Below are 15,648 nucleotides of genomic sequence, written 5' to 3' on the forward strand. Positions count from 1 at the left end.
AGCAACTGGGTCTAGCCCAAAACTTAGGCGGCTGGCCACAGAGGGAAAGAGGAGGTACCAAGTGAAAGCGAAGAAGGGAGAAGTCACCCCAGGCAGGTCAGAAGTCTATGGGGTGTGCGAGCGTGCGGCAACGGGTGGTATCACAGGGAGGGCACCAAACGACCGAGAGCAGGTAAAGGTCTCCTCAAAGCCAATTCAGCTTGAGAAAGGTAACGGGGGCAGTGCAAAACGAGAGTTGGGGTCCTGAACCCAGGGGGTGTAAGACAAGCCCCATTTCACAGAAGGGAAGACAGGGGTTTCAAATAAAGTCCCACTACTCGTGAGCAAGAGTCAAATCTAGCCTGTGAGCCCCTGGACGGTTTAATTCAACGTGGCATTCCCCCCCACCCCCGCAACCTCCTCCAGCACAGTGCTCAGCACTTAGCACACAACCAGGAAATATCTCTGAATGAATGTCCCAAGTCTTGAAACTTCAAGCTTCTTTGCAGAGAACTCGGCTTCGGGCCGGACAACACTGGGGGCCGGGACGGGGGAAACCAGGCTGAGCGAGTCCCGGGAAGATCGGAGGTTTGGGGTCCGAGTCCGGGTGCTGGCCCTCTGCCCGCCCACTGTCACTCACCCGGATGCCCTTCACCACGGTGATGTTCTCATTCTCGTCCGCCTCGAAGGTGACCCGGCGGGTGCTGGAGGTCCCGCCCATGGCTCCTGCTTCTGCCCCCACAGAGACCTAGCTGGACGCACGAGCACTTCAGGCCCCACGCGCACAGACGCGCGTGGACACGCCCGAACTCTTCCCTTGCACGGCGGGAGCAAGGCCACGACCCCGAGAAGCAAGGAGAAGGCGCCGGTCCCGAACTCCCGCCTCCTCCGGTCACGCTCCACAACAAAAAGGCCTCCGGTTGGTCGGAGATACGAATGGCCCGCCTCTACTCGGTAGGGGAGCTTTGATTGGTTGGTCCAGACCCGGATGCTATGGCAACAGGTTCTGTTTGACAAGGTTTCCGGAGCCCCTGGGTAGCACTGGGAATTGTAGTCTCCATCAGGCGCGATGATCGCTGGGACGTTCCCGCCTCAGACCTGGGGCGCAAGGGGAGCATGGCATTCTGGGAGATGTGGTCTTGACTGCCCGAAAGGCTTCTAGCCTGACAACTTTCAAGGAAGTTCGTTTATCTAACAAAGCGTACTTTGAAAATATTCTAGAAACTTAGGCAGGTGCGTTAAAAGATACAATGTCTCTCCTAAAGGAACTCACAGTTTAATTACGGAGATGCACTCGGCAAATGAAGCCATTCCTAGATTCCTAACTATAAAATCTGAGGCAAAATTTAACATTTAGTTTAGTCTTAACCATAAAAAAGTAAAAATAAAAATTAAAAACTTGGCCAATGGCCTTACCTCATGAGGACTATATACTATGTACTGTTTTGTTTACTTTTGTACAGTAAAACTTTAAATATAATGGTTTTCAAATCTGCATATGTGAAAACAAAGACCATAAATTATTTGCACCAAACATGCAGATCATTCACTTTCTTGTGTCTCCTTCAACTTCAGTCATATAAGCTAGTTAGGCCATAATACAATGAGGCAAAGAAAAAGTTAAGTGATTTCTAAAAGTGGCATGAATTAGTGGAAGAATTGAAACTACTTCAGACAAAGTTGAGATAATCTATTTTGGAAAGTTTCTAGTTCAGACTTTCACCTCTACAAGACAAGTAAATAATTTTTAAGTAATGTACACACACATTTAAAAGTATTATTTTTGTGGTGCCTACATGGCTCAGTCCGCTGAGGGTGGGACTCTTGATTTTGGCTCAGGTCACGATCTCGTGGTTCATGGGATTGAGCCCGCGATGGGCTTGCACTGAGCATGGAACCTGCTTAAGATTCTCCCTCCCCTTCTCTCTCTGCCCCTCCCCCCTTAAAAATTATTATTTGCTACTCTGTGACATGTAAGTTTAGTCATATGACCTTAGTCTTATGGAGGTTGATTTGGAAATAAGGCTAATGACAGTACGATCCTGGGATCCCTTTCAACATTACAAACAACCAACCACAACACAGCATCCTCTTATCACATAGGCCTTCACAAAATTTCAGTAACACTTTCTTTTTAAGTTTTTCTCATCTCTTCACCCAACATGGGGTTCGAATTCACAGCCCCAAAGTCAAGAGTTGCATGCTTCTCCTACTGAACCAGCCAGGCACCCTTTAAACTGCAATAACATTTTTGAGTTTCAATTATGTGCTGATTTATTACTGTAGGAATCTTTAGAACCAAGACTATGTCTTTTTCATCTCTGTATCCCTGTAGCAGAGTAGTGAATTTATCCTATGTCATCTTTTTTTTTTAATTTTCACTATATATGTTTCCAAATTCTATTATGCAACTTTGCAGTTTTGAGACTACATGTTACTTTGTACTTTTCCCCAAATTGTATACTATGTTTAAACTTTGCTTTTTCAGGGAGCTAAAAATACCAGGGATTATGTCTTTCCTTTCATTGGCACGTTCCCTCCACATACACAGTCTCCTCGCTTATTACCCCAACATATACTACCTATTGGAAGTTCTACATAAAGCAGATGTTAAGTAAATTCTTATCAAAATAACTAATTACAGGAGTTTAAGGAAAGAGTAGAGATATGAAGGAATCACTAGTTACCTTGAATCTATGCCCTTAAGCTACTAAATGAGTTCTTTCAACAAAATAAAGATGAGGAGGCCGAAGTATGAGAGGTAATATATTGCCATAATATATATTTTATGATAGAGAAACATGTAACTGATCTTATTAGGCAATCTAAAAATACTTTGGAATTCATAATCCATTCCAACCAACATTACAAAGGAAAAAAAAAACCTTGACTTGAAAAAAAAATACATCTCATTCTTCGAAAAATGCCTACTATAACAACATTGGTCTATCTGTATCAATTTCAAGGCCAAGCCATGCCTACAGTCCCTTCTAAAGATAATTTCCTGAGCTACCCAGGACCTGTGATCTCCCTTTCTCTCTGGCCACAGCTTATTAGTGATCATCTAACCCAAAGGTGTCATTTAATTACCCAGACACCTATGAGCTAGAATGCAAAGCTTTATCCAAACAAAAATAACAGCTAACGCTTGAGCCACTCAGACTCTATATGTCTTTTTCCCTTTTCTCTATCTCCCTGTTTCTTTCTCAAATTTAAACTTGAAATTTCAGAGCATGCAAAAAGATAGCAAAGCGAAAAGCTCTAATTCTGAGACAGAACTATGAGGCATCGCAGTAAGCTAAAGATAGGGGAGCAGAAATTATAAGAACAATAAAAGGTATCCAGACTGGAAAAAAAGTAAAACCATCTCTATTCACAGATGACATGACATGATCTTATAAATACAAAACTCCTAAGAAATCCACTTAAAAAAAACTATTAGAAATAATTTTAAAAATTCAGCAAGTTTGCAGGATATAAGATCAACATACAAAAACCAATTGAATTTCTATACACTAGCAATTAACAAGCTGGGAATGAAACTAAGAAGACAATTTAATTTATAACAGCAGCAAAAAACAATTCACATGCTGTGAGCTAATGAATTGGTAAACAAAATGTAGCATTTCCAGAAAATGGAATATTATTCAGCAATAAAAAGTAATAAAGTGCTGACATCTGCAACAATGTGGATGGACCCCAAGAACATTATGCCAAGTGAAAGAATTCAGACATTAAAGACCACTTCTTGTATGATCCATTTGAATATAATGTCCAAAATAGGCAAATTCATAGGGGGAATAAAAGTAGATTAGGCTTGCCAGGGGCTAGGAGGGGGTAAGATGGAGAGTGACTTCTAGGTGGAACAAAGTTTCTTTGGGGGGGGGGGGGGAGGAGCAGTGATAAAAATGTCCTAAAATTAGATTATGGTGATGTTTGCAGAACTCTTTGCATATACTGTCATAGAATTGTATACCCCAAATGGGTGAACTATACGGTATGAAAGCTCCATACCAATACGACAGAAATTTATTTATCATTCACTAAAGTCTAAAATAGGATTTTTAAAGAAAAATGGGAAAGAAAAAAAAAACTCTGAGAAGCTTCAAGATACTGAAAAATAAGCCAATCAAAAGAGATACTAGAATAAATTGGACCTTTCAGAATTAGCTCAGTCCTACACATAGCATGGGGGTGTTGAGGGTGGAGACCCACAGCTCCAGAAGCTTCCGGAGTTCCCTAGGATTCATAAAGGCCTTCAAACTGCAGTTTTTTACAAGGACTGGATCTTTGAAGGCTCCTACTCTTCCTAATGCCCAGCTGTTCCGTGTTTCCTAGGCTCTGGGGTACACATGCCCTTACCAAAGAATCTTTGTAATCCTAGGAGGCCTACCTAAATATCTACAACAATATTAATACAACATAGCATTCTCTTCAGTCTTCACAAGGAGACCAGCACTCTAAGTAAAATCATTGGCTGTCAACAGTTTACATTGATGCCGAACAGAGAACTGGGCAGTACTTTGTTCACAACGCTTAGCTTGGCCAGCAAGCAACATTACCTTCCAATTCCTTCATCCTGAGTGACCTCTTACTTTCCCGCCATCTCAAACCTTTAGAATTAATGCTCCAAATAAAGAAAACAAATAAATAAATGCTTTTGGTGTCAAAATTCCAATCATCCCTAATTCCCTCCATCCCCTGGAAAAATAAAAGCACACCTAGACTTCCAAATCACTCACATAAAATTCCAGAAGTCTCACGTGAGGAAGGTTTGCACTACATACTCTTGATTTTTCAATTCCAACTTTAAACACAAAGTTGCAGAAGCAAAATCCTGGTGATCCCTCTTCTACCACGTTTCTTCACACATCACTTGACTGTCCCTGATATACTACTTGGGAATGTAGGAAGAAGTGTGTGAGAAGGAGAGGTAAAAAGAAAGAAAGAAGATGATCTGGCATGATGAGATATCAGGAAGGAGAGAGACCTGTTCCTGGTCCTGAACCAGAAACACTAATGAATGTGTTGTTCATCATAGCCTCTCCCCCGCATTTCTGAGTAGCATTTCAGCTGCACAGGAGATCACGCAGATTCTATGACCTGTGCTGAAATAGAAGATAGATATAACGATCATGTTTTCTGAGCTAAAAATTGGAACACATGCTCTGACTATTATTTGTGTACTTATAGAGACAATTAAATCAGTCCTTGAAATCAGGATCATCCTAGAAAATCTAGGACATATAGTTGCCATAGTTATAGGAAACCAATTAAAATCACTGAAAAGGGCTTCTTATGTAGTGCAGACAATCAATATAAAAACATTCTGGAAATATAGACTGAGACTTATTCAACAAGCCAGAACAGGACAGCAGCCTTAAAGCTTTCCCCACCAATTACTGTATGTAGAATCATAAAAACAATGAAGTGTGTGTGTGTGTGTGTGTACCTGCACAAGTGTGCTTATGTGACATATTTCAAATACAAGAATTTTGAGCAGCATACTTGAAGAGATTAGAAAGCCAAAATAGCATGAAACAAGTCAGCAATAATTACAAGGTATTCATAAGTACAGTAGGACAATATCTCTTTATGTCTTGGAAAATATCCACAGTAATGGCACAAATCACATGGTGTTCCTTTAGTATCTCATCACTGGTCAAGTAAAACAGACCCCTGCACTGCCCATGCATCTAGTAAAATCATGAGGCAGTGTTCTCCATGTTTCAAGGACCTCTCCATCTATCTTTGACTTTCACCTCATAGTAGCCTTTGCTACTGATTTCTTGTTCACAATAAATTGTATAAGCTGTGCTACATCGTCATCACAGTATGGGCTCTGGTGGCCATTCTGCTTAACAGACATCACTTAACACCACATAGCTAAAATAAATTTTACACATGGGTTATCACTTGGCAAAGCACCAGGAAGATTTCCTGGTACCTCTGGCATAAAGATTATCATAGAGTAAAGCTTCAACAAATTTATAGCCAGTTTCTAAAAGGCCATTCTCTGCCATTTCCTGGACATCCTTCTGATATATATATTTTTTCATTTTTATGTTTTTTCCTTGACATCTTATTTCTTTTCTCCTCATCCTACATTCATCAGAATACAGTAGCCGAAATACAGTGTTGGCATCAGGACATGGAAGGAAGGATGCCAGAGAGTAGGGGAAAGTCTGCCCAGAGAGTAAGAGGCCCACCCAGCCCAGCTCCTGTCTCATCCACCCTCAAGCCCTGAAAAGGTCTCAGGGCCTTGGATTTCCTCTGTGTCTGATCTGGAGTGATCATCTCTGACAAACAGAGCCCAGGTCAGAAGAGGCTCATTTCTCCTCTCTGAACCTCAAACAGGCTCAAACATTCCATCTGTCATCTCTCCTGAATGGCTCCTCTGGCCTTGATGAATTTTCAAGCCATTTTTATCTGAGAGCACAGGGACATTCTCCTCACCCTTTAACAATATCGACCTGTCATGGATCTTGAGAGATTTCTGAAATACAGGCTGTTAGCTTCTTTACTTCCAGATAACAAATGCTTGAAATGCATCAAGGTTATATGAGCACTTCTGCTTCAGTGTTGGACAGGCAGAGAAATGCCTGTTTATTGATGCTAATAGAGTAGAAATGTCCCTAAGTATACATTCCACACAACTGGTCCTCACCTAAGTGTGTTTCCCTGCTTGGTTCCACTTGTGCCCCAGCTTAGAGAAGCACCAAGGAGGGCACCGTATGAGAATCTGAACTCCACTGAGATTCTGTTCTACTCAGATGTTCCAAACCACAGTGAATCCCAACCCTCACCCTGCAACAAGAATCTGGACAATACAACTCTTTGATTAGTAATCACAAGAATTCCAAATGGAGGTGACCTTGACAACTATTGAATCTTCTCTTTACTTTGTAGATGAAGGAGCTGAGAACCAGAAAGGCTATGAGTTGCCCAAGACCACACAGTCTTACTTTATCAGAACCTGGGGAGATCCCGGATTTAGTCTAGGACTTTATCACCACCCCCATGCTGCTCTACCATGAGAAACTGCCCTCGTGAGCCCTATATGTCAGGGCTCTGAAGCCTGATCTGAGATACTGCAGTGGCTACTGGAACCATGATGAACAAGATTATCAAGCAGAGATGGGGAGGGACAGTGCACAGCTGTGAGGTGGCAACAGAAGCATCCAGCACAGAGGTGGCTCAGGTAGCAAGAATCAGTATGCCTTCCCCATAGGAATATAAGAGGCTTCATCAATTCATTTACTAACCATCCACTAGCTAATGACCCAGAAATTCCACGCCTGTGAATATATGCAACAGAAATGAAGGCTGGTGTCTACCAAAAGACACCTACAGGAATATTCACTGCAGCTTTATTCACAAGAGCCCCAAATGTCCATCAACTTTAGAATGGAGAAATAAATGCTGGTATATTTACACAATGGAATGCCGTACTTCCATGAAAAAGAATAAACTATTGCTACATTCAACAACATGGCTGAATATCATAGACATGAAATTGAGCAAAAGAAGCCTAATGTAGAAGAATATATACTGCATGATTTACATGGTGTTCAAGAACAGGCAAAACTAATGTATGGTGGTAGATATCAGAGTAGGTGTTACCTTTTTGAGTGTGGTTGAATGGGAGGGGGCATGATGGTGTCTTCTGGTAGGCTGGGAATGTTTTATGGTGTAGTTATTATATAGGTGTCTAGAAAATTCACTGAGGGGTGCCGGCATGGGTTAGTCGGGTAAGCATCCAACTCTCAGTTTGGGCTCAGGTCATGACCTCATGGTTGTGAGATGGAGACCTGACTCATCTTCTCCATGCTGAGTGTGGAGCCTGCTTGGGATTTTCCTTCCCTCCTTTTCCCTCTGCACCTCCCCTGCTTGCACTCATGCTCTCTCACACACACACACTCTCTCTCTCTCTCTCACTCGCTCTCTCAAAAAGAAATAATAGTAATTAAAAATTAAAAAATAAAAATTCACAGAGATGGATGATTACAATTTTTGCACTCCACTCTGTGTAAGACATAAATAAACTTTAGAAGGTACATTTAAAGAGAGATTTGTTTGATACAATATGTCTTACGGGATGAGTGAATCCTTTACAGGGAAGCTGGGATCCAGAATACTTCATAATTAACAAGAACATTCTGAATCTAGTATAGCCTTCATCAGTGAAATTGAGAAAATCGAAAGACAAAAAAAGAGGAAGCAGTGGAACCAATGTGTCCAAGGCAGTCCCAAATTGAGGAATTTAAAGCAGTGATGTGCTGAAGTAAACTTCCACTGACTTGTGAGAGCTGTGCCACATTAGGTGATATCCCAACTCTCTCTTCAGCAACATCACCTCCGTGGCTTGCATTTGGCTGGGGTGGGAATAGTTTCCACCACAATGGAAGGCAAACGCTACAAATCAGAGCTCTTTTATTTTTTTTCTTCCAGCTGTTTGTTACACATCAGGTTATTGAAATGGATTTAAGGTGCAATCCACATGGGATGGTGTACTGGCATCTACTGTTAGAACCAGATACCTGAGAGTAAGTATGTCTAAGTAAAATGTGTCTGCGCTCTATTGGCTACTAATCAGGGAGGATCTGATCCCAGTCAATCTTTCTCACTATCTACCTGTGGTCACCATCTCACTAAACTTCCAAGTAGTCCAGTACATTTCATAACTCCAGACCATTCAGCAAGTTGTTACCTAAATCTAGAAACACTCTTCCTGTTCTTCAGATCGTGAATTTCCTGAAAACCCCAGTTCAAATGTCATCTTCACAGTCTAAAGTCTTCCTGAGATGCCTAAAATCAAAGAATTGCCGGGATGGACATTTGTTGGTTCTTCCCTGACACTTGCTTCTCTTCTCTCCTGCCATTAATATTGTTGTCTTCTATTCACAAACTCCCTCTTTGCCTTTCTCAGACATCAGTTTTGAATTACACTGTCCCCCATCCTCAGCTCCAGCAAGGGGTAGGAATGAGGTTCCTCAGTGGCTTACGCCTATCAGCAGATCTGGTGATTCTAGGAGGGAAAAAAATGTTCTTCTGAGGAAGCTTCTGGAATAGACTTACACCATATGGGAAGGAGGCTATAGCCTACCTAGAGTGTGTCCTTGTTTTCACCCCGAGAAAAAGCTGCCTGAAAATGGAGCTGACCCAGAAAGAACAGAGCCAAGAAGAACTGGAGAGAGAGAAAGTGAGCCCTGGTCACATCTCTTGGCTCTGAATCAAGCCTTACCTGAAGCCAGAGGTCTTCCTGGACTTTTAAGTTAAATGAGCAAACAAATCTGAGTCTTGCTTTCTGTAAGTTGCCACAAAAAAACACACCAACTGATACATTGCTTCATCTTCTGTATGTCAAGTTACATTCATTCCACCAACTTTTAGGGTAGCACCGAGTGGTCACTGCACAAGTTCACGCAGTCCTTTTGGTCACCAGGGTAGAAGGTAGGGACTGGATCAGGAACTAGGGAGATCTCTTGGGGCCCTGACCAGGGGCAGAAACTACCTAGAGTAGGTCGGAGCCTGAGAAACAATGTGAACGTATTGTTTTTTGACACCTGCTGACTGGCAGAAAGGAAGAGTCATTTGCTCCCAAGACTAGGTTGTGAGGAAGGAGTTTCTCAAGGAGGAGTGGATGTCTCAGCTAGAGTCTGCTCTAAGGCCTGAAGCTGGCCCTTCTCAGATGTTTCTACCTTTTCCCTCTATTATCTATTGATCCGTTTAAATAAAGGAACTTTTTACCCTTTCTCCCCATTTTAGCTAATGTATTTAAACCACCTAGCACAGACAGCATCTGACATCCACTGAGAGCTCAATAAATGGTGATTTTATGTTCTGGTGGGGTTAATTTCATTCTGCCTGATTTAAAATTTCTTATTAATTATATTTCCAAGCCCTTAATATTGTATTTTGTTTGTATATGTTTTAGATACTTAAATTGCTTAGATTGACTCTTTTTAAATTCTTAATTTAGAATTCTTATTTGTAACCTGCTGTCTTATTTTCCTTAATCTTCCTTGAGTTACTTTCACCTATTAAAAACAACACGTTGGGGCACCTGGGTGGCTTAGCTGGTTAAGCAACTGACTCGGGGTTTCAGCTCAGTTCAAGATCTCATGGTTTATGAGTCGAGCCCTGCATCGGGCTCCAAGCTGACAGTGCAGAGCCTACTTGGGATTCTCTCTTGCTCTCTTTACCTCTTCCCCGCTTGTCTGTGCAAATGCGCATGTGCTCTCTCTCTTTCTCTCTCAAAACAAATAAAACTAGAAAACATAATGTGTTTATTGTAGTAAAGTAGATAAACAATAAGTTGAAATTTAAATCACCCATAACTACTCATTACCCATAAATAACTTGGGCTAATTTATTAAGCATATATACACCTATTTTCCCCCCAAAACTAATGGAATCATATAGTATGCATTGTTATTTAGCCTGCTGGAGTTTTTGCTTAATGTATTGAGATTCTCTTTTCCATGTCATTAAATACTCTTTTAAACAATGTTTTAATGATTGTATAGTATTTCTTTTGTAATAAATCTTTATTAAATTTCCTACTATCAGGCCAGAGGGACTTTCTCCCTCTTAATTTCAAAAACGCCACCATCAATGCTTTCATGAAAGTAACTCATTGTGCATATTTGTGATTATCTCTCTACCATAAAACCCTAGCATCGAAATCATTGGGCAAAAGAATATATATCCTGAAAAACAAATACTGTCTGATTCCATTTAGAGGAGGTTCCCAGAGTAGTCAAACCCACAGAGACAGGAAGGAGAACAGCAGTTACTGGGGGCTGGAGGGAGGGGGAAATGGCGAGTTATTACTTAATGGGTATAGGGTTTCGGTTTTGCAAGATGAAAAGAGTACTACTGGAGATGCATAATGGGGATGTTTGCATAACTATGTGAATGTACTTAATTGCATCCACTGAACTGGACATTTAAAATGATTAAGATAGTACAATTTATATATACTTTGCCACAATAAAGAAAATTGAAAGAAAAAAAGGTTCAAGGTCCTTGTATGTCTTCTCAACCTCTGTATCTGAAACAATTCACAATTCCACCTGTCAGGCATGAAATGGTTGTTTTCTATATCCTTGACTACACTGAGCAGCATCATTTTTTCAAGCCGTTCCCAACTTAATAAATAAAAAACCAACTGCTCATAGTTTTAATTTGCATTTATTTTATTACTAGTGAGATTGAACATTTTGGCGTGTATATATTATTATTTGAATTTCTTCATATGTGAATTCATGTTCTTAGTCCATTGTTCTGTTAGTGTACTCATCATTTCTAAAATATTATGTTAACTAATTAGAGTTTTTAACTTAATAATATTTATCTCTGCTTTTTAATTATAAGTCTTTTAAAAGTATAATTAACTTAATTTTGCCTTATAATGTTAATCATGATTTTGTTTTTATATTATTAATTATGATTTTTACTTTAAATTATTTTGTATCTATTTTTAATTGTCCATCTCTCAAATTTGTTCCCAATTTTTTATAATTGATGTCATCTTACTGAGTCTTTCTAAATTCTTTCTTCAAACAATTTTTTGCCTTATATAATCTTCTTTTTATTCTCTCCTCATTTCTTTAGAAAATCATTTTCTCTGCTTTTAATTACATTTTTAATAATTACAAAACTAATAGGAAGAGAAGCAGAGACAGCAGTGGTTCTGGGTGGGGAGAGTCCTCGACATTCAAGACATCTTTCCCCATCTGCCCTGAGGTTACTCTTCTCCTGGACTTCCTTACCTTCTGAGGCTGGGTTCCTACCCCTTGTGGGTCTGTCTCCTTATGACAGACACAGCAGACACAGCCTGTGTGTGCTTCTGTAGGAACCCTATTACCTCTGGCCACTCTGCATCTGGACCTTGCATCAGAGGTTACGAGTTCGTATATGGGATTCCTGAAACACTACAGCAGCTAGATTTGGGACACGCTGTGCTACGCACATTCCATGAGGAAAGTGAAGAAGGTAGGCAGGAGATCTCACCCAAGGAGGGCTCCTACACAAACCGTCCTTCTGAGCGTGGTGAGAAACCAGGGAGCACCCATCTGTATCACAACACCGCCCTCCTCCCTTGTACCCTTGTGGGGACTGTGTCCCACTCAACTTTCTATTCTGCCCATCTGGAGTCCCTAGTCTTTGATGTATGTCTGTTAAATGATTAATTGATGTGAACCAAGCACATTCTCGTTTATAAAGTGCCAGCATTGTAATGCAGTGGAGTCAGAATTCTTAGGTTGTAACCCAAACTTTGTGGTCAGTAAATTGCTATCTAGAATGGGACCTGCACATAACTTTTAATTTCTCGAACTTTTTGTTTTCTCATCTCTAAAAACAACACCTACCTCATCTAACTGATATGAGTAACATAGGGGCGCCTGGGTGGCTCAGTCGGTTAAGCATCTGACTTCAGCTCAGGTCATGATCTCGCAGTTCATGAGTTCAAGCCCCGCATCGGGCTCTGTGCTGACAGATCAGAGCCTGGAGCCTGCTTCAAATTCTGTGTCTCCCTCTCTCTCTGCCCCTCCCCTGCTCGTGTTCTCTCTCTCTCTCAAAAATAAACAAATATATTTTTTTTAAATATGAGTAACATAAAGAATAGCTGTTTGGTTATTATGAAGATTTCAGGAGAATTTTCTAATTATTTAAATTTAAAACGACTAAGATGGTCTCGCTCTTGCCCAGTAAGATACACATGTGGCTCGTCTACTCAGCAGATGAGGCTATGGTGGAGGCAGAGGCATGGGGTGACTGCAGAACACAAGGGTGTCAGGGATTGCAAATCCTAGTGATGAGGGAGACGGGGAAATTCCTTGGACAAAGAATTGGCTCCATTATATTGGCTCTTAGTAGATGCCAGCTGTCTCTCCAGAGAAACAGAAATAGTAGGAGATTTGATACCAGATTGAAGATAGTGATGATAGATGATAGATAGATAGATAGATATTATGGATGATTGATAGATAGATGGTTCATAGGTACAGATATTTCAAGGAATTTGTTTATGTGGAGGCTGGCAAGCCTGAAATCTGTAGGGCAGGCCAGCAAGCTGGAAACCCTGGGGCAGAAGCTGATATGGTAGCCTTGAGCAGAATTTCTTCTTCCTCGGGGAAAACTCAGTTTTACGATTAAGGGCATTCAACTGATTGGTTGAAATTATCACCCGCATAATCAAGGATAATTTCCTTTATTTAATCAACCGATTTTAGATGTTAGCCAGATCCAAAGCAACACCTCGAGGGGCACCTGGGTGGCTCAGTCAGCGAAGCGTCTGACTTCGGCTCAGGTCATGATCTCACGGTTTGTAGTTCGAGCCCAGCATCAGGGTCTCTGCTGTCAGGGCAGAGTCCGCTTCAGATCCTCTGCCCCGTTCTCTCTACCCCTACCCCGTTCATGCTTTCTCTCAAAAATATAAACAAATAAATAAATAAAGTGACACCTCAATGAGTGTTTGACTGAATAACTGGCCAAGTCATAGGCTAGCCATGTTGACACAGAAAACCGACCCTCACACCAGTATAGATTAGATCTGCTTTACATTTTTGTCATTGGACAGTTTCTTTGGGTGAGACCCTGACCCGAGGCGCATCCATACAGTACAAAGGGATTTATTTCTGTTAAAGAGTATCAGACATGCACAGACACAAAGACCAGTGACTGTCTGCAGACTAAGCGGGTGCTGTGCAAAGCATTTTTGCTGATTAAAATTGGGGTATGGGGAGAAAGAGAAAATAATGGGGCAGGTGGGCATTGTGGCTCTGTCTTTGGAGAATTCCTGAGGAAGGGCCTTTCCTCTGAGGGCGAGCAATCTGGATGCGTACATCCCAGGATGAAGAGCTGGCCCAGAGAAAGGACAGAGTCTTCGAAGAGAACACCTTGATGTCTGACATGCACATCCTCATCCACCATAACTTATCCAGTGCGTGCATCTGCAAAGTCCAAAGGTGCTATTCACATGTAAATAGAAACAACCTCTGAAATCTGTAGGGCAGGCCAGCAAGCTGGAAACCCTGGGAAGAAATTGGGGGCCAGAGGGCCACTGAAAAGCAAGCAAAGGAAAATCTGCAAAAGGCTTCTTGAACAGCCTAGTCACGTGAGCTCTCCTGCACAGAGCATTAGCTCTGTTCTCTAGGGCCCCGAATGGAGGCTGCTCAAAGCCCTGTGCTCCCAAGGCCCCATTCACCAGGGCAGCGTGACAGGAGGGAAGAGAGGCAGCAACCTCCTGTGTCCTCACCCCGCCCTCACCCTGAGTCCCAGGGAACCATTTCCTCCGGCTCAAGCCCCGCATCATCAATCGCCAATGGACTGTTGAAGCCCTCTTTGACTTCCCAGAGTAGGAGATTTCCTGGATGGGAAAGCAGTCCTCTAGATACCCCTTCCCAAGTTACGTGCTGTAAACCGAATCCTGAGCATGGAAAATGCAAGCCTTGCCAGCCCACAAATCACTTTTAATGATCCCTGAAAGAAACCATCAGTAAACCTCAGGCAGCAATCTGGAAGTCTGAAGGTACAGCTACAAAAACACAAGGTAAGGAAGGTGACATATAAAGGCTCATTTCACTTGGGCAGCATCTCTGTTTCTTTCTTTCATGGATCATTGTGTTTGCCTTTTTGTCTGCTGTGAGGTAGAGATGTGTCTTACCTAAACACATTAGGAATTTATAGTTAATCTGGAGCTGCGATGAACCTTATCAATCTCATATCGGCACCGTCTTCATGACTCTACTGCCTGTGTGTTCCAAGACGGCGATTCAATTATAAACAAAATCCTTGCAAGAAATGCCAGCCTTCTACCAGAATATTAAATGGTTAATGGAGCTGTGAACAGCAGAAGGAAGAATTCCTAGCAACCTCCTCTCTCCTCCTTCAGTTCATTTCTGCTCCAACTTCCCCAGCCTTTCAGAAATGGGATGGGGTACTCATACTCAGGCCTCACCCTCTGCCACCCCCTAGGCAGCACCCCCTCCCAGGCTGAAGTGGGCCCCAGTACCAGAGCCCATCTGACTCGGAGAGGACTTGTATCAATGTCACGGCCCTGATTTTATATTATGACTCTGACAAACTGAATTTTCCAAAAATAGCCACTGATATTTCCAATCTTTCTAATCCCAAGTGCTTTTTTCCAAGAGCGTTGCCACTCCCTGTGAAGAAGTGGGGTCTATTCCCCACCCCCACCCCCGCCCCCTTGAGCCTGGTTGGGACTTTGCCACAGCCTCAATGAATAGAATGAGGCACACAGACACTGCATGACTTCTGAGGCTAGGTCATCAAAAGCACTATAGCTTCTGCTTGGCTCTCTCTTTTTCAAGATGCTGACCTGTGCAAACCAGCCACCATGCTGTGAGGAAGCCCAGGTCACATGGAGAGGCCGTGCGTTCCAGCGGATGGTACCAGCTAAGGTCCCCACTTCCAGCTAGCATCACCGCCAGACATGGGCATGAGAAAGGCTTCAGATGATCCCAGCTTATGCTGTGTGAACAGAGATGAGCTGTCACTGTTGAGCCCTGTTCAAATCAGATCTGCAAGCAGAATGAGCATTGCATTGTTTCAAGCCATAAAGTTATAGGGTAATTCTATTGCAACAGCCACAGTAACTGGAATAATTACTCTTCTAGATCTGGAATCCAGGGCTTGGAA

General features: G+C 42.1%; 1 protein-coding gene across 2 annotated transcripts in view; it reads right to left on the reverse strand.

Moving 5' to 3' along the window:
- CHCHD3 (coiled-coil-helix-coiled-coil-helix domain containing 3) overlaps window positions 1-864 on the reverse strand; it is a 283,621-nt gene extending 282,757 nt beyond the window's left edge. Inside the window, exon 1 of one of the 2 annotated variants that reach the window (XM_030308461.2) lies at window positions 620-864. In XM_030308461.2, the coding sequence (XP_030164321.1) occupies window positions 620-700 (81 nt within the window). In that variant the 5' untranslated portion in view covers window positions 701-864. The remainder of the gene's footprint in view (window positions 1-619) is intronic. The other variant, XM_030308462.1, reaches the window with a different exon arrangement.
- Window positions 865-15,648: the final 14,784 nt, after the last annotated feature.

This window comes from Lynx canadensis, chromosome A2 (genome assembly GCF_007474595.2).
Source record: "Lynx canadensis isolate LIC74 chromosome A2, mLynCan4.pri.v2, whole genome shotgun sequence".
NCBI classification, from domain to species: Eukaryota; Metazoa; Chordata; class Mammalia; order Carnivora; family Felidae; genus Lynx; species Lynx canadensis.